This window comes from Watersipora subatra, chromosome 6 (genome assembly GCF_963576615.1).
Source record: "Watersipora subatra chromosome 6, tzWatSuba1.1, whole genome shotgun sequence".
NCBI lineage: Eukaryota > Metazoa > Bryozoa > Gymnolaemata > Cheilostomatida > Watersiporidae > Watersipora > Watersipora subatra.
The window spans coordinates 33,621,878-33,645,371 of NC_088713.1; the positions used below are offsets into that span (position 1 = coordinate 33,621,878).

The window sequence follows — 23,494 nt, forward strand, 5'->3', positions numbered from 1 at the left end:
CTTGTTTGTTTGAGAGGCTGCTCTGATTTACATATAATAAAGTATGTTGCTATAACTTATAGATCACTTGAGAAATTGCTATAATTTGAATTTCACATAGTGGGTAGCAATTATCTATATATCAGTGAGGAGGCTGCTATAAGTTATATATTATTTAGGAGGCTGCTGCTATTTATAAATTGTTTTGGAGGTTGCTATAACTTACATATCATTGCAGAGGCTGCTATGAGTTACATATAGTTTAGGATTTTGCTATCACTTATAGATCACCTAAGACATTGCTATAATTTGAATTTTTCATAGTTGATAGCTATTATTTATATATCAGTTAGGAGGCTGCTATTGATTATATATTAATTAGGAGGCTGCTGATATTTATATATCATTTAGGAGGTTGCTGTAACTTACATATCATTGCAGAGGCTGCTATAAGTTACATATAATTTAGGATGTTGCTATCACTTATAGATCACCTAAGACCTTGCTATAATTTGAATTTTCCATAGTTGATAGCTATTATTTATATATCAGTTAGGAGGCTGCCATGGATTATATATTAATTAGGAGGCTGCTGATATTTATATATCATTTAGGAGGTTGCTATAACTTACATATCATTGCAGAGGCTGCTCTGAGTTACATCTAATTTAGGATGATGCTATCACTCATAGACCACCTAAGACCTTGTTATAATTTGAATTTTCCATAGTTGATAACTATTATTTATATACCAGTTAGGAGGCTGCTATGAATTATATATTAATTAGGAGGCTGCTGATATTTATATATCATTTAGGAGGTTGCTATAACTTACATATCAATGCAGAGGCTGCTATGAGTTACATATAATTTAGGATGATGCTATCACTTATAGATCACCTAAGACCTTGCTATAATTTGAATTTTCCATAGTTGATAGCTATTATTTATATATCAGTTAGGAGGCTGCTATGAATTATATATTAATTTGCAGGCTGCTGATATTTATATATCCTTTAGGAGGTTGCTATAACTTACATATCTTTGCAGAAGCTGCTATGAGTTACATATAATTTATGATGTTGCTATCACTAATAGATTACCTAAGACCTTGCTATAATTTGAATTTCCCATAGTTGATAGCTATTATTTATATATCATTTAGTAGGCTGCTATGAATTATATATAATTTAGGAGGCTGCTGCTATTTTTACATCATTTAGGAGGTTGCTATAACTTACATATCATTGCAGAGGTTGCTATGAGTTACATAAAATTTAGGATGCTGCTATGACTTATAGATCACATAGGAGTTTACTATAATTTGAATTTCATATAGTTGGTAGATACTATTTATATATCAGTTAGGAGGCTGCAATGAATTATATATTAATTAGGAGGCTGCTGCTATTTTTATATCATTTAAGAGGTTTCTATAACTTACATATCATTGCCGAGGCTGCTATGGGTTACATATAATTTAGGATGCTGCTATCACTTATAGATCGCCTGAGAGTTTGCTATAATTTGAATTTCATATAATTGGTAGCTACTATTTATATATTAGTTAGGAGGCTGCAATGAATTATATATTAATTAGGAGGCTGCTGTTATTTATATATCATTTAAGAGGTTGCTATAACTTACATATCATTGCAGTGGTTGTTATGGGTTACATAGAATTTAGGATGTTGCTATGACTTATAGATCACAAAAGGGATTACTATAATTTGAATTTCATATAGTTGGTAGCTACTATTTATATATCAGTTAGGAGGCTGCAATGAACTATATAGTAATTAGGAAGCTGCTGTTATTTATATATCATTTAGGAGGTTGCTATAACTTACATATCAATGCAGAGGTGCCATGGGTTACACATAATTTGGGATGTTGCTATCACTTATAGATCAACTAAGAGTCTGCTATAATCTGAATTTCATATAGTTGGTAGCTACACTACTATTTATATATCAGTTAGGAGGCTGCTATAAATTATATATTAATTAGGAGGCTGCTGCTATTTATATATCATTTAGGAGGCTGCTATGAATTATATATTATTTAAGAGGCTGCTGCTATTTATATATCATTTAGTAGGTTGCTATAACTTATTTATCTGTTATTATTACTTAACAACTATAATTTATATACTAGTCAGAAGGTTGCATGAAACTATACAACTTGTATCTTATTATAGCGATACACCTTTCACATATGTAAAAAGCTATTTAACTTATATATTGGTTCTAGAAGTACCTATGACGTATACAGTGTACATACTTCAGAAGGCTATGATCGATTATGTACGATGTTAAGAAGATAGCATAACTTGCACACATTAGCTAAGAAGCCATAAAACCTTGTTCTCTTTTAGCAACTTATACGCAAAATGACTTCTCTGACTTATGACATATCAGAAAAGTAACAAAATTATCTAAAAACACTCACAACATTTTACTATAGAATCTACTTTATATTTGTGCCTATTGGTGCGATCATGAGTTGTGGGCAAACCGGCCTCTGTTGCACATTTCTGAGTATTTTTTCTGAAATAATTTAGTTGTTGTTAAAACTTACATATTGTAAAGTATGTTAAACTTTAATGTAGGATTCAATAACTTTGTATATAAAACAACAACAGCCACCATGCTTGATACCAAAAAATTCAACTAGTCAAGTACCATAGAATGGTTGTTGCTTAGTCACCAAACGGAGTAAATTTATTCAGACATCAAGTTTAATGCGATATTACAAAAGCCTCAACAACAAGAAGACCCTGCTGCCAGTTTATTTTTGCAGCTTCTTGAGTAAGTTGTGGGCTCGGGCATAAGTCGTCATTATAATTTTCAAACACCATTTTCTTTTAACAGTATACAGCTCTGGCATTTTTGGTAGTTTGCCTAAATCTTCCGATCATGGCTTTTTGAACTCTCAATTTTCTTTTAGGCTGCATAACTTTCTGCTCACTAAAATACACAAATAATGTAACTCGATATTTATAAATATGGTCTATGTTATAGTTTCTTATTCAGTCACATATTGCTGCTGCACTGCATAAAAAAAACTTTAAAAAAAGTTAGTTGGTAACAATGCATGGACGCAACTCAGTTACTGTGATTGCTAAAATGAAACACACACATTTTTGCTTGCTGTGAATATTATCTACAGTAATAATATGAATTACTTGCACAACATACTTAGTTACTCACTCATACAATAACAGCAATGTCTTTCTATTCATCTTAAGCCACTCCTAGAACGTTAAGTAAAAACATTTCCCCACTCGGGAATGGAGTGTCAGGTTGCAAAACCGGCGCAATACCACACCACCATAAATTGGGTAGATTCCAAACAAGCCCATTGTGCCTATGTAGAACCCAGGGAAAAACTTAATGTCACATAGAGAGCCAATAAAAAATACAATAACATTCTATCTTGAGGGCATTTTCGCCGTTCAAAACTTCTTTCTTACTGCAATTTATTGTTAGCAATGATCAGTCGGGCTGGACCCAGCACAGTACCAAATTTTTTCTAACTTTAGATCTCTTGACTTTGGGTGGTTTTATTGATCAATAGTAATACTGAATACTATTATTCACATTTTACCAGTAATAATAATGCCCTGAACTGTCAAAAAATTGATAAAACATTCTACTCAGACACATTCACTTAAATTTGGAAAATGACCCAAAAAGATATATTTCTCATTGTGTAGTGAATTTCTGATTGTTTTAGTCAAGCACAGCGTTCTAAGTAATTTTTTGGGCTTGTCGGTTTGACAGTAAGTTGTCAGTAGACTGGCTGCTGCGGCATATTTCCTTATATTTGGTTTTTCTTTAAAAGAATTAATATAATTTATCTTAGAGCGTGTTTCTTGAATAATACATCATAGTGTACAGTGCAGTACAACAGATAATATCTATTGTCGGTATTGTATTATCTATCATAGTCATTGTTTTATGCACATTTTCTGTACATAAAATAATAGCTAAGACTGCTTGATACAAAATAACTATACAAGTGCATTACTGCGGAGTTGGTCTCTTTTAGTCTTCAAAAAGAGCACATTTATTGACAAATACCACGCAATGATAATAAGAAGGTTCAACAACATAAAAAATTCAGCTGGCATTTTTTCTCGCAGCTTTCTTTAGCAAGTTGTTGGCTCGAGCCCGAATCACTATAACACTTCTGTTAGGCAGCGTTGAGTGTATAGCATCCAACACTGATCTTGTTGGCAGTTTGCCTGATTTTTCAGTCCAGTTCTTGTCAAATTCTGCTATTTCCTCTGCACTTTACCGTTTTCTGCTGACTGAAATAGTAAATAATGTGAATTATCATTTATAAAAATCTGATAAGCTATGGTTTTGATGAATCACATATCATTGCTCAGCTCCATTCAAAAGTTGAATAAGCTGGTTTATGTGCGGCAAGTCAAAACAGAATTGACGGTTTCTCAGATACAAGTGAACAATAAGGACATAAATGCTCGTTAGTGTCATTTCTCATTTAGTAATATAATACTTAACCGGTGTATTGTTATTCAAAACACACATATACTGTAGAAGGTACTTTGATGACCACTTCTATATACTACTTTAGTAGCTAATTATGAAACTAAATAGTGTGCCACTTGTGTGCATGCGATAGAGCAGTTTGGATTTCTATTTGCTTCAAACTATTAGAGAAATGATCAGGATTAACATTCATTGAGCAGTCTCAATGGCCAGTGTTCAGAACGATTGCTGCTAAGCTTAGTGTGACCTGACTGGTTAGCTATTTATTGAGTCATTAATTAGGCTAATACTTGACCTATGGGGTCAAGCACTGTGGTTAAACACGGCATTGTTCAGGTGTTCATTGAAACCACTAATGCCTAGATTGCTCTAGATACATAAATGACTCTGACTAGGAGAGCTATGTTTTGTAACCTGACAGCAGCAGAACACAAAGACTAGTGTCAGCATTTATGTAGGCCACGAATTCGACTGAAATACTTGAAAAGCTAGACACCTTTATTTTTTCTACTGCAGTTGAGCTACAGCAAAATAATCACGCTTGGGTCCCAAGTACAATGTGTTAGTTTAAAACCACTTATCATAGTATTACCTACATTTAATCTGATGTCTGAAAATCACTCTTCGGTGTTGATAATCCATGTATGTCACTCTGCACTTATTTAAAATCAATGCATTTTTGATTAGATGCTACTACACAAAGAGAAATATACCCTTGGGTTCTTTTTTTAAATTCATGCATTAGCGATTTGCAAATATATGAAAGCAGAGCCTCATTTAAAACTAAAATCTTTTTGCGTCGATATTTGCAAAGTTATGCTTGCTATTTTAACCTTGACCCAAAACTCCAATATTATAACATTCTGAAATACAGCTAAATTGACATAAGGTAGAATCTTAATTTGAAGGCCATGTTCATTTGAGTACTACTCTAGAAGTGTTGAAAACTAGAGTGTCACCCTTTAATTGACAACCACTTCCAGCTGACTGCGACTTCAACATTCTTTGATCTTTGGATCCAATTTTGGACAGAATGGATAGAAAAATGTTGACAAATTTTTACTAACAATGACTCAGTTACAACAATAGCAATTAATACTTTTGTCAATGCATATTGAAGCGAGTTGTCTAACTTCTAAGCTTTACAGTGTTTTCGTTAAAGCTTTGAAAGCAGCATCATGAAAATAATTAATAACTCTATCAGGCTGATAATAATTTTATTGTTTAAGCGGACTTGATAGTTTGGCATATATGAAAAAACGGTTTAGCAAATATGATGAAATCTGTACTACTATTTGAGGCTAAAATTTCTTGCACATGCTACAGCATTAGAATAAACAATTAACAATGGCATTTTGCAAGCTCAACGCCCAGTGTATATGTTATCACTGGCTCACAGCTTAGTTTGTGTGTTATATAGTTCTTTATGTGTTTTTTTTTTCAAAAGAAGTAACGTTCACTTGAACGGTGGCGTTCCGTCTTTAACCGTCATCTATTATAGTGCAGGTCTAGGAGAGGGGCGTTTAAATGAATGGGGATTCAATTGGAGATTCTATAATATTTTATTAACCCTTTCACCGCTGCATGCGCATTTATGCGAAATCAATGGACGACCGGCATATGTGCATGTTGCGAATTTCCTGGCAATGGCGTAGTAACTTAATTTTATTATTCGTTGACAACATAACTAACAATCTTTAAGACTTTTTATGGTATTGACATTGTTGTCCAAAAGTTTCCCTGTAAAATTACCCTAAACTCACGAAGCAATTTCTAATTTTTGTTTAGGACTTTTCAACATAAAAAGAAACATTTGTTCTTTCTGATTTTCGAAATATTTAGTGCTATTATAGCTTTTGCAAGTACATCCAAAATTGAAAACAGATAATTACACATGTTGATAACATTATTGATGATTGTTGATGACAGATTAAGATTTTAGTGATTACACATATAATTAAAGTAGCAGCTCCAATAGTGACTCCAATGGTGGTCAAAGTAATAGTTTCGTAAGAGTAAGGAACATGGTAGAGCATTGTTTTTCGAGATTCGAAGGGATCGTAGCTTCACATAGCATTAGCAATGCACGAAATAGGAATGCATTAAGTTGTTGGAGTAGTACTATTTTTTAACGTGTTGGAAAAATAAAATCTATAACAAAAAGGTTTTAGATAGAGTTGAAGCTAATAAAGATTGAACATATATTATGAAGCACAATCGACAATTTTTGCTACTATAATTGGAAGGGTTAAAAAATGCAGTGCCATGGCATTCAAACAAAGGTTTTATAGTAATCTTATTTCTTATAAACTTTTTGAAATAAAACTTTTATTAATGTGGCACGCTCTGGTGGAAATTAACCGTTAATCAGCAACATACCCCCCTTCAAGAAAGCGTCCAGCTGTGCTTCGTACCATTTTTCATCTGGTGGATATAGTGCTCGGATGCGGTGACCAGGTTTCTACCAAAATAAGCAAAACAATTTTAATAGCCCAAACAGATGTTATGCAGATTAAAAATTGATGCAAAAGATGCCTGATGTTTTTAGGTTTTTCAGCAAATCCGTGTCCCTTCCTCCCATTACTAAAATTCTATGAAGCAGTAATATTTTATCTCATGCGATATTCTTCTACGAAATTGAAACATAGATTTTAAAGCTTCAACAATTTAAAGGGTTTCATTTACTCCAGTCACTTACTTATGACTCAGCCTCTAGTTTAAATCCGTATCAAATTACAACTAAAATGCATCAACTTGTTAATTCTAATGAAAATAATACATTATCATAACTTTATACTGCCCTAAGCAAGCAAAACGCCCTATCTAAAAAGTTTTTCAAAATTCACTTTTTTGTGCTTATATGTAATTTCGGTTGAGATCTAACATGTCTCGAAATTTCATATATCTGAGACGACCAGAAATAGCACTTTTCACAATATGCAAAACGCCCTATCCACATTTACCACACATAAAGTGGCAATCAAAGCCCTCTATCTGCAGATACAGCGTTTTGATTGGCCTGAACATACACAAAGTTGGACATTATGAGCAGCATTATGTAATCAAAGAGTATATAAACAAAGGGAAGCGAAACTGAAGCATAATTATATATTTGGTTGTTTTAAGGCAGCTCCTACAATCTAGTGCACTTCTAAGTGCTCAATCTTATTGCTATATTTTTTATCATAATATATTTATTATGACAGGAGGATATCTAAGTGACAAAAGTCTCGATTTAAAGATCCGACTCAGAGATTTGATGAAAAATTTGTTTTAATTACATGTCCATTGGAAGGCTTTGCTTTTTTTAAATACTGACATTATTGCACTCAGTTGTTTGTTTTAAATTATTTTCAATAAAAGTGTTTCATCTTTTTTAAACTACTATTTTACTTACTCCTTTCATTTCATGACATCTGATTTGAAGGATACCTAGATCTTTGATCATCTCTTAACTTTTGAGCTAAATATGGCTATTACAGGGCTTTATTCCATGTGTTGACTGGATGAGTAATAGGAATTGCAACATATATCATTTTGTTGACTAATTGCGGGTTAATATCAGAATTTAAATTTGTAATCCTTTGATAATCCAGTCATGGCAAATGGTCTTGTGGCAAACTAACAATGAGAAACCAGTCCAATTAAGCAATCAAAAGGCGCTATCAGCAGTGATAGGGCGTTTTGATTGCCTAGTGCCAGCTTAGTAAATTGTCAATTTAAGCAAACAAAATGCCGTAAGTGAAATAACTCCTTTGATTTAAAAGTTTCACGGAAAAGAATTTCGGTAAAGATTGTTGGATATCTCACCATAACAAATAAATAAAAACAACTAAAATACTGCTAATACTGATGCCAGGCTCGACCAAAACGCGTTTGTGCTTGTGCTGAACAATTCACAAATATCAAGATACAGCGTTTTGCTTGCTCAGGGCAGTATAGTATAGGCTACTAATAATTCTGCCTGTTTGGTGCTATCAATCAGCTAACACTACTTATCAGAATAAAAAGCATCCATAATTATTTTAATGTTTTTTAAAAAGTTACAAAAGTTAGGAGCATCGACAGAGTCACAGATATTCATCAATTGCTGGCTACCATGCTATATGTTACCATAATTATTTTAATGTGTGTCAGTTAATCTCACAAAGCTACCCTCGTGTATAATTACAAAGTTATCATTTTATGAAAATTAGTAATAATTTCATTCTTTTAGCATTATAAAGTTGGGGTTTCACGACCTTTTTAACTTGACAATATTACGATCCTGCAATTAAGGCAGTAAAATCCAAATCCAAATTAGCTGCGAAAACCTATGCATTGTTGTTTGCCGTCGCAATTTGATGACATGAGTAAGTTGCTTAGAAATAGTATTTAAAGTGGCTCTCCCTAAAGGTCAAAAATGGCCACCACCGGTCTAACCTTTAGCATTGGTATTGAGGCGAAGTAAAATACTTTTCATGATGCCTTTTCACCATAATATGGTACAATTAATTCAATGACAAAATTGGCAAAAGTAATATAAAACAATTGTGATAAACAAATATACCAATTGTGACATGCTTAGTCTGTTCTTCTGCTGCTGAAAAACCCTAAATGGCTAGATGCGTGAAAAAAGCAAAAAGTTTAGCGGCTACAATCTCGCTAGAAGGTTGAATTTATGTGATAAGTCTTTAGGTTGTGTAGGAATGAGAGGTTGACTTGTTTCTTACAATCTATTTAATCAATTGACTAGCATGCAAGAAGATAGCAAGCCATGCCACATTAGGAGAATGAGTCACTTTAAGCACAAACCACAATTGCATAAGTACATAGGTCATTTCTGCTAGTGAAAAGACCTTGGAGAATAAGACCACATTATGCAATTCTGCGCAGATTTTATTACTGCAGTTATACTTGTGCTGCAATACTTCTAATACAGTGAAAAGCAAATGAGCTGCCCAACCACAACCTCCTTCCTTATAAAGTTACAAAGAATATAAATAACAACAATAGTTTTCATTCGGAGGCTGAGGCTATTGAGAAGTAGAAAGTGAATCAGCTAAGCAGGCAATAGTAGAACACACATAATAAGAGCATAGGCATCATGATTGACGTGCATGCAGGCAATGAATTTATGTACAATTTCACTACCAAATTTTTTAGTAAAGCTAGACACCTTTGGCTAAAGAGTGCTAGATATAGGTCAAAACAAGCCAGTGACCAATCTCATGTTATGCATCCTTGTTTGGACACTTTATTTCTAAAGTGTTTAATTCATTGGAAGTTTAACATAAAAGTGTGCCAAGAATGCACAAAGAACATTGAAAGCAATAACTGCATAGTACTGACAGCAATAACTGAATAGAACATGATGTTTAATTAAAATGTAACATAAAAATAAACGTTTTATTTTGTTTTGGTAAGCTTGCAGCAAAAATGTTTGTTGTGCACATAAAATATTGTTTTGCTCCAAATACTTTACAAACAAGTAATAATAACTTTATTGATGCAAGTTGTACTGAAATTATATTTGCTACGAGCACCAATGGAAGTCAAAATAAGTAATACAATTCTTAGACCTTTTAAAAACAATGGCCTTTGCTGCTACAAAACAGTGAGTAGACCCATAGGAAGAGAAGTATATGTTCTTATACTGCTAAAAGTACCTTTGGTTCAGAAATCAGATTTGAAAAGAGCAATGAATTATTATAAGCATTGGCAAAATGTTTGGGATGGATAGGAAACAAAGCTGGGTACTGCACATGCTGGTAATTTAGCTAATGTAAATAGATTTCCTACACTACCTAATTGAAAGCATCAATGCACAATCTAAATACATGTAAATACTTACTAGCCATAGTACAGAGTGACCTTTAAATGTTTGTCAACATAACATCCGTACCGCTTTGAGCATCTTGAAATTATATTAAAGTTGCTTTCATTATGAGCTCCCTTTGACATTTTAAAGTATTAAAATGGGCAAATACATGTTGCATTTTCAGAGAACTCTTCAATTCAAGTCATATGCCACAAAAAGTTCCTCTGCGTTGTTTGTATTATATTCTAAAAGTGCTAACACTACATTTGTTTTAAATTTTAAAGTTGACACCAATAATTGAGCAAACTATGTAGCTTATTAGTAAAACTTTTGTTAACATCGGCAAACAAAACGCCTACATGCTGCCCGATACCGAAGGCCAAAAATAATAATATATATTGCTATTTATATTTTTACCAATAGTTTTGCAGTTTTGTTATTGTATAGCAATTTGTATGAAACCTATTGTATTTCAGGTTTGAGTAACTATGAGTTTTAGTAGTGTTCTGGCCCTTCCTATCGCGTGTTTTCAACATTTTGAGGTAATAATTAAAAGTCATGAGTTGAATTGCGCAACTTCAGCAGCATCTTATAAATATATATCATTTGCCAAACTCATTGTCTTGATTTATCAAAGTTCACTAAATCATTTAAAAGGAAATACATACACTTGTATCTCTAATTCTTTTATAGCTTTACCCTTTTACTGCCACCCATGTACAAACTAAGCTACCGGCCTACCGGCAGCCTTTTCACCGAAAATTGCCAATTTAGCTTCTTGATATGTACATGAAGCATGTATACTATTTTGTTTCAACTTCAAAGTTTATCTAGAAACTTTTTGTAATATATTTTATTTTGCTAAAATGTTAACATACAGTGCTATGCAAAAATCAATGTACCTTCACTTTGTGCATTGCTAAAGCTATGTGAAGCTACAATCGCTACGAAGCGAAAACGATGCTCTACAATGTCCCTTACACTTACACAACTATTATTTTCACTATCATCAGAGTCACTGCTGCTACTTTAATTATCTGTGTAATCACAAAAATCTGAATTTGAATTGGCTATAATGTCATCAACATACATGTAAGTAATTATCTGTTTTCTGACTTGCGCGATACTTAACAAAACTCACACAAACAATGTCCATTTTTATTTTGGAAAATTCTCCAAAAAAAAATTTGAAACTGCTTGGTTATCTTAGACTAATCTATTAGAGAAATCTTCGAACCACACTGACAATACCATAAAAGTTTTAAAATCATCCGTTATGTTTTTAACGGATAATAAAATTAGGTGATCACGCAATTGTTGGAAAATTCGCAAAAATGTGCATACGGCAGTTGCTGATAGATTTAGCATAGATTCGCATACGGTAGGGTAAGAGTAACAACCAACAAAATATTTGTCAATCTCCTGCCTCTAAACATGATATCTCAAATCTGATAATTACTCTCAGTGTTGGCTGAGTAACTAAAAGTGGTAATGGGTAACCATAGAAAACTATTCATTTTATATAATTATGCAATTGCTAAGCAATTGCAACCATGACTTATAAAGACTAAGAAGAGCAATACTAAATCTCTTTGCTATGCTACATTCCTTTAATTGGTTTGCGCTATTTATATTATGTAATCTGCCAATAATAGATGAATAGAACACAAAAGTGGCATAAGGGTTTAGGTAAGTGTTTGAAATAATACAATGCCTGTAAAAATTGACAACTTTTCTTACTGAAGCTATGGCTATATCAAATTATCACACTAGTTTTTGGCTGCATGTATATTGTGCTAGTTTACAGCAACTTATTGCAATATCGCATACCTTTAATTTGATGTCTGCAAATCAGTCTTTGGTGTGGGCCATCAATGCTTCTCATCCAGCAGTTATCCATAACTAATTGATTAATTTGATTATGAAGCGTCATTGATTATTTGCAACTATACAAAGAAAAACTACTTTTGGGTATGCTGTTACATTCTTACGTCATGTATACATTTGCTAGTTACAGTAAAACTTTGTACAGTATATTTTGTGTTGGTGAATTTAAAGTTTTGCTTATCATAGTAACTTTGCCAAAACGTAAAACATTACTACATTTCAAAATACAACCTTACTGATATGTTTTATAGTTTGTAATCTATAATTATGTACATGTTAAAAAATATTATAAAACTCGGTAGATGAAACCTTGATTATTTTGACATTTTTTTACGCAAACCAACGTGTAATTAGCAACATACCTTTTCTAGAAAAGAACATCCAACTTTGTCTAATACTCCCTGCCATCTGATGAATATATTGGCAATAATGCTTACCAAGTTTCTACAAAAAATGAATAGATAATTCAAATAACATAAACAGATATACAAACCAAAATGAATGCAAAATACACATTTTAGTTCACTGGTTAGGTTTTTTTGGCAAACTTGAATGTCTGCCACCTACTACTGAAGCTCTATAAAACAGCTAAGCTCTTAATTACTACACAATTAATACACAAGATTCAAACTAAATACTAAAAGTTTTAAAATTCAAAGGCTGCATATACCCCACTTACTTGCTTATGCCTATGCATGTACTACTATTACTTACAAAATCATAACTGAAATACGCAAACTCTCACTATTCATGATAACAATAATACAATAACATAATGATCATGTTATTCTAATAACAGTTTAGACTGTTGGTAGAACCACATTAATAACTTTACTTATCATTATAAAAAAGCATCAAAAATTATTATATTAATAACTGAAAATAGATTAAAGTTAGAGAATTAACTGATTCACTAAAATAACTATTAATTGTCAGCTGGCGTGTCTGTGTTGATGTTACAAAACTGAACATTCGTGTAACAATAATAAAGTCCAAAATTAGGATTTTACAAAAAGTTTTGATATTCTCCTTTATAGTATTATAACGCTGAACTTTCTTGACTTTTCTATGCAGAACAATATCAGCAGTTGGATGACATAAACGGGTGTAAAAAAATATATCAAACGTGTTCTATGCTACATTCTTTAAAAATTATAATAATTGAAACATACTTTTTTTCACGCTAGTCCTTTTTCAATCTTAAATAAAATTGATACTGCTTTTCTACAACTGTATGTTTCAAGTAAATAAACTGTAAATTGACTAAAACAACATGAACAACTTACCAAATGTGACGTGTTCCCTTACATGTAGTTATTCCGCTGCTACCAAGCTCTAGTAGACTACATGGGTGAAGAACTAATAGTCCTAACAGCCACAGCAACATTATAACAGCCACATCTCGCTAGCTGGTATATACTGTGGTTATACTTTTGCCACTTTATTTCAATAAATTTAAAAAATCATTTCTTCGACTAAAAAACCATCCCTCAGGTATCGCGTTCGGATGCAAAGTTTCAAAAAAATATATATTTTGTGGCTGGATGCAACGGCAGCAAAAATATGAATTGTACTGATTATAGACTTATTTGAACTTTTACTACAGCCATGCTTAAACATCAGTGGAAACCATAATGTGCAATTATTGTGAATTTTCACAAAAAAAAGCAGATCAATGAGAAACCATGCAAAAAAAGGGAGTGCTTAAATGACAGTCTTGAAAACCATAAAGAGGGTCAGCATATAAATTGTAATGTATTGTAGTTTGTTAATATACAACTTTATTTCTCAAATCTAATAAAGCTATCATGAATATTAGCAAAACTGACTGTATCCGACATAGCTGCTAACTCCTTGTATTGGCTGATGATTAGTCATGAGCTTATTGCAATATGTTTTTAAATAGATTGTGCTATTAACTGAAACGATACCAAACCACTTAAAAGTAAGAATATTTTAAAATTGATATATGCCTCCTAGTTCCATATATAAGAGCCTCCTAGAGTTTGTAATTTATTGATAGAAAATTACACATTTTTGTTGGAGTTGTCTCCTCTTTTCCATATATATGAATATAGATATATAAGGCAATTATGGGAATCATGTTTAAAATACTTCTATAGGGTTGTTAAGCACTATAAACACTGCTAGAATTAGGAGGCTCCCTGGACGCCTCCTAATTTTTCAGAGCCTCCTAACATGGATTATATATTGATAGAAGCCTCCTAGTTGGGAAATATAGTTCTATATATATATATATATATATATATATATATATATATATGCAGTCAAACATGGATAACTCGCCCACGGATAGCTCGAACATATGGTTAATTCGAACGGTTTCTTTGGTCCGTTCCTACGTAATGATAAATTGCTATAGATAACTCGAACTCAACACTGTTAACTCGAAATGTTTTTTGCCCAACGGCTACCGAAACGGTTGTTATCGCTTGAGAAAATCACTTTATTCCAAGCCATAGAGGTAAACCTCAACTTTTCGTAATTCATAAGCGTCGTTATTACCACCATCGGCAAAATATTTTTGTCAACGACTTTTCTAAAGATTTGGTGAAATTTGATTTATACCAAACATCCGCGTAGCGATCGCCCTTCGGAAGCGAGGTAAAGTGAGGTAATCTTTGCATAAATTTCAAGAAAAATCGGCAAAATTGATCGTGGGTAAAACGCTCAAAAGAAAAAGATGTATTTTCTTTTGAGCATTTCAACAACGATCAAGTTTTGCCAATGTCAATCTAAAAAACGTCCTGGCAATAACATCACCTCAAACAACAAACCAATCTCAAGTGATAGAAAAATCTCTGTACTTTTTGATAAAAATGTTTTAAACTTTACATTAGAAGCATTTAATTTGAAACAAGCCATTTGTACTTTTGATTTATACTATAGTTTGTATATGTACATGTATCTACTAATAAATAAGTAAATACATGGACTTGTGACAGTGCTCTGATAACTTGAACGCTCTGATAATTCGAACACTTTTGCTCGGTCCCTTGAAGTTCTAGTTATCCATGTTTGACTGTATATATATATATATATATATACATGTATATATAAATTGTTTCCTTACCCCGGTTAACCCATATGGGTGGTAATTTCTGCTCTAACTCGGGTCTCCCATCAGAGACCTGGGAGTTTGAGCACTCAACCGTTTTTTGAACCGGTTGTTCACTGCCTTGTCCTGGTTCAGCTACAGGCAGCGCGGTCTTTGATTGACCAGGTGACATCTGAGCCGGCATGGCTTTGGTTATTGCACTCATCATTGAGGTTGTAGACAATATACAGGGTCTTGTCTAAGGACCTGCCATATATATAAATATATATATATATATATATTTATATATATATATATATATATATTTATATATACCTAACTAGGGTAACTAACTAGAGTGTGGAATAGGTTAATTTTACTTATCTTTATTCCAGATTGATGTTTTATTCTGGGGTCACCCAGAATAAAACATCAATCTGGAATAAAGATAAGTAAAATTAACCTATTCCACACTCTAGTTAGTTATAACACTCCACACTTTTTAGAGCGGAGAGTGCTGTTAGCAGTAGGCCTGACCACTTATCTATTATATATATATATATATATATATATATATATAATAGTATATAATAATATAATATTATATATATATAAATATATATATATATATGTATATATACATATGTATGTATATATATAATTTGTTTCCTCACCCCGGTTAACCCATATGAGTGATAATTTCTGCTCTAACTCGGGTCTCACACCAGAGATTTGAGTGTTTGAGCACTCGCCTCAAGATCTTAGCTGTTCACAATAGCTCACTTTTCTGTAACTCACCCGAGTTGATCGCTGTCGGTATTTGGGCAAGCCATATATATATATATCATTCATTACATATTTCTGGGATAACCATGTCTGAAGTTAGGAATTGATTTGCCGTCTCACTAAAAAAGAAAGTTTGTCTAGGAGACCTCAACTACTTGGCTGCTTCCACTTTAGGTATTTGGCAGGCCTAACTGGCCAGTGGCAGTCACATGCCCACACTGCCAGTCACTAATGGGCACCTGGTAGTACCTGTCGACATGTCAACCCGCTTGTCTGATTCAATTGACATCTCTACTTCTGCCACAAACATGAGTATGTCAATTACAGTGGAGTCATCCTCCCCTACTTTAAATTCCTCAACTACTTCATGTGAGACCAACTCACAAACCGATGGTGCTAAGGCTAATGGTAAGAAATTAAGTTTATGTTACTCATTGCTACTGCTTGCCTTCTTTTTTATGTACACGTGTACATGTACACGTGTCGATTTACACATGTCCATTTGCACGTGTACATGCACATGGACAAGTGTACATGTGCACGTGTACATGTGGACCTATTTTATAGTATCCTTACATCACCTCGTCCTACTGCTGAAATGCTTAATATTTTGTACTGTAGTCAATAGTAATATATATTATATCTTTTACCCATAATGCCGGGCTTCCCTATTCCTTTTCATCACCCCTTACGACTGACAAGGCCAATCTCGCACCCATTACTTGTTTTGAATGAAATAAAAATATGCTTTTGGTCTCGCAGTCTAATTTGCTTTAAACAGCATTAACCAATGATATTATTCATATCTATTCATTAACCAATAATATTATTCATATCTATTCATTAACCAATGATATTATTCATATCTATTCATTAACCAATGATATTATTCATATCTATTCATTAAACAATGATATTATTCATATATATTCATAAACCAATGATATTATTCATATCTATTCATTAACCAATGATATTATTCATATCTATTCATTAACCAATGATATTATTCATATCTATTCATTAACCAGTGATATTATTCATATCTATTTATTAACCAATGATATTATTCATATCTATTCATTAACCAATGATATTATTCATATCTATTCATTAACCAATGATATTATTCATATCTTTTCATTAACCAATGATATTATTCATATCTATTCATTAACCAATGATATTATTCATATCTATTCATTAACCAATAATATTGACCGGTGTAAATGCAGTTAATATCTATTGATCTAAACAAACAAGGCTCAAAACAATTAAAAACAGACCCATTTGGAATATATAAAAACAATAGAAAGGTCATAGAAAGGTCTTTTTAAAAAGAGTGTAAGTCTTCACACAGCTGCAATATATAAAATTAATCCACTTCATTGTCTTAGACTGTTTTCACTACTAGAATCTGATTGAAACTAGTGGTGGTTCCTTGTGGGTTAGTGAAATGCACAGAACAGTTTCAGGATTTATGACGCTTTTATGATGTTTGCTTCGTACGACATAAAAAATTCCATATTACGTAAAGTGTCGAGTCGGGCGAGTTCTCAAATTTGATTTGAATGGTAACATATCTCGCCGCACTTGTTAAATCAAAACTGACGTACATATAGGATCGTATCTGTTATACATACAAAGTCTGTACATATAGCATTGTATCGGTTATACATACAACATCTGTACATATAGCATTGTATTGGTTATACATACAAAGTCTGTACATATAGCATTGTATCGGTTATACATACAAAGTCTGTACATATAGCATTGTATCGGTTATACATACAACATCTGTACATATAGCATTGTATCGGTTATACATACAAAGTCTGTACATATAGCATTGTATCGGTTATACATACAACATCTATACATATAGCATTGTATCGGTTATACATACAAAGTCTATACATATAGCATTGTATCGGTTATACATACAAAGTCTGTTCATATAGCATTGTATCGGTTATACATACAAAGTCTGTACATATAGCATTGTATCGGTTATACATTCAACATCTATACATATAGCATTGTATCGGTTATACATACAACATCTATACATATAGCATTGTATCGGTTAAATGAGGTTCAATAGAGGTTCAAATTGAGGCTGGTGTTGTATTTTTCAAATAGCTCCTCAGAATTTTGGAAAGCTTAATTTGAGCTTTTACCGTCGAACCGAATGCCGCCTATATTAACGCTCTCATTCGGGCGGAGCAACATTGACCTTTTTGAATGCACTAAATCTGTTAAGCCATCATGTTCTTCTATGTTCCATTTGAGCCGTTTTGGAAAGGGATTCCAACCTACGGCATTTGCGTGATAGCTGCAGTTAGCTGTTCATTTTTGAACTTAAGAGCTTGTAATCGCATTTCCACATATTTGGCACGTACAACACGGCAGAGTAAAAGATGGTGAATCTTTTGATACCAAATAACTGTAATGTGAATTTTGTTGCAAGTCAACCTTTAACAGAGCAAAACCTGTAGGTGTTGCTCTGTTAAAGGTGTTGCTATCTGAAAACCATAAAAAAATAATGATAGACTTTTAGCCGGATGCGTGCCTAGCACAAGTCGTCCAAAGCATCGTAATTGCTAAAACTTTTTTTCTCATACAGTAGCCGTTCCTACAGCATAAATAATCTGTTCCACGAAGGTTTACATTATAAGAACAATAAAATACATATAAATTGCCTAATCCGTACCAGGATCTTTCCAAACTCACCCCTTTGACTATGCAAAAAGAAAAAACTAGACTCAACTTTTTAATTTGGAGACTTGATTTGCAAGCATTGATAGAGTCTACATAAAAAATAGCTTCATCATGTCAGCTTTGTGAGGCTTTCTTTCAGTCCCAATGGGGTTATTATACTCTGCTACTCATGAGATTAGCTCTGGTGCTTTCTTTGTTCAGTGTCGTAGTAAAACTTATTGCCATGACAGCCAGGGATGGACCCGCTCTTATTGTCTCGTCATAGAGATCTGTGATGATATTGGTGCTAAGGATGCTGGGACTGAGGCAGTGACATATCGAACTGACAACCGGATTAATCTGACCGCGCGTGCTGCCGAGAGGATGAGGTCATGCAGGTCAATGTCTGAGCTTGAGCAGCAGCTGCTTGCACAACTGGAAGCAGCCAATCAGTGAGTTGAAGCTTTTAGCCTTTGCAATGGGGAGTTTCCCCCGTCTTATTTCTGTCGGAGTTATTCTTCCTTTTTGTTCCCAGATATTCTTTAAAATCATAATAGTATTATTCATTGTGTGAATTTCACAAATGCTACTCAGGTCTTATCAAAATTGGTTAACGTTCCAAAGTTATGGTTGGTCAGATATTATTTGTAAATTTATAGTAAATCAAAAGTAGAGAACTTCTCTACCATGTTATTTGGTATGTGATGCGAAAATATACTGCTCTCCGATATTCATTAGCAGATATAAACTATTAACACAATCGAAAAGAGCAAGGGGTTCTACTTTTTCATTAACAGATATAAACTATTAACACAAACTAAAAGTGCAAGGGGTTCTACTTTTTTCTTAACAGGTATAAACTATTAACACAAACGAAAAGTGCAAGGGGTTCTACTTTTTCCAAATGCAAAAGATCAAATATTACGTTTTAGTATAAAAATAATATGAATAGCAAATCTCGTTGAGCTTGCTTCTTTAGGAACCACTAGCTTCCTTAGCAACTACTAGCTTTCTTAGCAACTACTAGCCTCCTTAGCAACTACTAGCCTCCTCAGCAACTACTAGCCTCCTTAGCAACCACTAGCTTCCTTAGCAGCTACTAGCTTCCTTAGCAGCTACTAGCTTCCTTAGCAGCTACTAGCTTCCTTAGCAGCTACTAGCTTCCTTAGCAACCACTAGCTTCCTTAGCAACCACTAGCTTCCTTAGCAACCACTAGCTTCCTTAGCAACCACTAGCTTCCTTAGCAACCACTAGCTTCCTTAGCAACCACTAGCTTCCTTAGCAACCACTAGCTTCCTTAGCAACCACTAGCTTCCTTAGCAACCACTAGCTTCCTTAGCAACCACTAGCTTCCTTAGCAACCACTAGCTTCCTCAGCAACCACTAGCTTCCTCAGCAACCACTAGCTTCTTCAACAACCACTAGCTTCTTTAACAACCACTAGCTTCTTTAACAACCACTAGCTTCTTTAACAACCACTAGCTTCCTTAACAACCACTAGCTTCCTTAACAACCACAAGCTTCCTTAACAACTACTAGCTTCCTTGGTAACCAGTAACTTCTTTGGTAGCCAGTAACTTCCTTGGTAACCAGTAACTTCCTTGGTAACCAGTAACTTCCTTGGTAACCAGTAACTTCCTTGGTAACCAGTAACTTCCTTAGCAACCGCTAGCTTCCTTAGCAACCGCTAGCTTCCTTAGCAATCGCTAGCTTCCTTAGCAATCGCTAGCTTCCTTAGCAACCGCTAGCTTCCTTAGCAACCGCTAGCTTCCTTAGCAACCGCTAGCTTCCTTAGCAACCGCTAGCTTCCTTAGCAACCTCTAGCTTCCTTAGCAACCTCTAGCTTCCTTAGCAACCTCTAGCTTCCTTAGCAACCTCTAGCTTCCTTAGCAACCTCTAGCTTCCTTAGCAACCTCTAGCTTCCTTAGCAACCTCTAGCTTCCTTAGCAACCTCTAGCTTCCTTAGCAACCTCTAGCTTCCTTAGCAACCTCTAGCTTCCTTAGCAACCTCTAGCTTCCTTAGCAACCTCTAGCTTCCTTGGCAACCTCTAGCTTCTTTGGCAACCTCTAGTTTCTTTGGCAACCTCTAGCTTCCTTGGCAACCTCTAGCTTCCTTGGCAACCTCTAGCTTCCTTAGCAACCTCTAGCTTCCTTAGCAACCTCTAGCTTCCTTAGCAACCTCTAGCTTCCTTAGCAACCTCTAGCTTCCTTAGCAACCTCTAGCTTCCTTAGCAACCTCTAGCTTCCTTAGCAACCTCTAGCTTCCTTAGCAACCTCTAGCTTCCTTAGCAACCTCTAGCTTCCTTAGCAACCTCTAGCTTCCTTAGCAACCTCTAGCTTCCTTAGCAACCTCTAGCTTCCTTAGCAACCTCTAGCTTCCTTAGCAACCTCTAGCTTCCTTAGCAACCTCTAGCTTCCTTAGCAACCTCTAGCTTCTTTAAAAACTACTTAAGAACTATCATGAAAAACTTTCCCAAACATAGTTTGCTTGGAACTTGCTTATAGCATCTGCAATAACTTTGTAACTGCAATAAAATAGCTTTGTATATATAGCTATATATTGGACTTTAAAGGTTTTAAGTAACTTCTTTGTTATTTGTATAAAGAACATGTTTAATTACAAGTTATTTTGTCGATGTTTGTCTTGTTGTCTTACAATGAGAAAGAAATCTAGAGGTTTCACCAAGTTCTGAGAAAGTCGCCCTTTTTCTTTTTTGTTTCAATGTCATTTTAATATATTTGAATATGTCGATTTGATGTTAAACACGCTTAATTTCTTGATGCATTATTATCATCTGCAGCCAAGTGACTTTGAACTCATGCTCCTTACAAGTTTGCTAGCTATAGGAATTATATCAATATCAACTGTACACCTTGTGGAACTAAAGGCACTATGTTTCCAGAATACGACGCTACGTCATCGTAGTGGTCTTGTGCTGAAAATAATTTCTGTACATAAATGTTCGATGTGTGAACTATCGAAAGGTAAGGCAGTTTGTAGCATAAGGCCAGTTCACACTGTCACAGTATGTCGACAGTATATCGACAATATATCGACAGTATATCGACAGTAATCCAACAATACTTTGGTGATCGCTTTTGATAACATAGTTCGCACTATCACAGACCTGTCTGCGTTTACATAAGCGCATAGTCTGCAGCAAATCATTCTCATTGCACAATAAAGTCACTAAACTTATGAAATACTAGTCCCACAGCAACTATAATGAAGGAAAATATAGATCGAGCAATCCGCGACAGTCAATCACCGTCGCTCAAGTAGTCGTGGACAGACATGGATGGCAAGACAGTCATGGATGTGCGCCGAAATATCAACAAGGTTTGTCAGCTGCAATGTTTCTCAACGTCTGCGTTGGCTTAGTAAAGTCATTGATCTATGACGCGCATATTCAATGAATAGGTAGTGAGAGGACAACTCTGACATACTGTTGGGCAGCGTGTAGTACACGCCGTGTACCAGCCTTCAAGGACTGGAGTATCTAAGGCTACATTTAGAGCTTCACTTAGTCTATGATGAAAAGTTTATATCACCTTAGTATTTCATCATCTATGCTCCCCCTAATGGTATGCTTACCACGGCTATAGAGTAATACGATTGCATACAGCAATGACACATCCCTTCGCACATTCTAATCAACCCATAGTATACCTATATATACCATATATATAGTAGCACTCTTTGATGACACTGACTCGCCCAAAATTGTCTCAAAAGATTTAGTTAAAAGATATGAACTTGCCCATAACCTTAGCTTGTATCAAACAGTATTCGTATTTTTCTATCATTTGCGATTGTTTCTGATGTTTAAAGGTTGACTTGCAACAAAATTCACATTACAGCTATTTGGTATCGAAAGATTCACCATGTCTTACTCTGTTGTGTTGTAGGTGCCAAATATGTGGAAATGTGATTACAAGCTCTTAAAAGCTCAAAAACGAAAAGCCGCTGTAGATTGGAATCTCTTTATTTCACTGACGTAGTCATGAAATTTGGTCATTGTCTTGTTACATGATGTTCTCACGTGAATTGAAAGGCCAATAAAAAGCTCAATATAAAACTTCTCGTAGCACTAGTTTATGACAAACACTTCGGGTTTTACCGAAGACCCCGTATCAAATATAGATGCTCGCTACTTTACAGTTTTGTTTTAGCATTATTCAATCGTCAAGTCATAATCTGATCACGTGACCCAATACTTAGCAAATCATTTTTGCAGCACTTTTTGATTATCACAGTTGAGCAACAGGCTCGTCATGATTATCAGACAAGGATATGTACTCCTTCGAGCTAAGGTTAAAAAGTTTAACGATTTTTTACAGTAAGTTATGAGATATCAGTGCTAAATGTGACAGCATTACAATGACGATAAAACAGACGCGTAAGAACAATAGACATAGTTTTATTGAATGCGTGAAGTATATTTGTGAAAATATTTCGACGAATAAGGTTGCATGAATGTGTAAACAGAAACCATCTCTCACAACTACATCACATTTGAGCCATTTTGGAAAGCGAACCCAAACTACGGCGGTCTCGTGTGGCTGCGATTAACTGTTCATTTTTGAGCTTTCAAGGGTTTGTAATCACATTCCCAAATATTTTGCACCTACAACACAACAGAGTAAGACATGGTGAATCTTTTCATATCAAATAACTGTTGCAAATTTTGTTGCAAGTCAACCTTTAAGGCAATATGACCGCCAGGATGTTTCAAGATTAAAATCAACCAAACTTGATC

At 34.2% G+C, this 23,494-nt stretch overlaps 1 protein-coding gene across 2 annotated transcripts in view; it reads left to right on the forward strand.

Annotated features, from left to right (window-relative positions):
• LOC137397921 (ecotropic viral integration site 5 ortholog-like) overlaps window positions 1–23,494 on the forward strand; it is a 145,850-nt gene that overhangs the window by 24,227 nt on the left and 98,129 nt on the right. For both annotated transcript variants that reach the window (XM_068083995.1, XM_068083994.1), the window contains exons 3-4: window positions 16,205–16,438; window positions 19,020–19,185. In XM_068083995.1, the coding sequence (XP_067940096.1) occupies window positions 16,240–16,438; window positions 19,020–19,185 (365 nt within the window). In that variant the 5' untranslated portion in view covers window positions 16,205–16,239. The remainder of the gene's footprint in view (window positions 1–16,204; window positions 16,439–19,019; window positions 19,186–23,494) is intronic.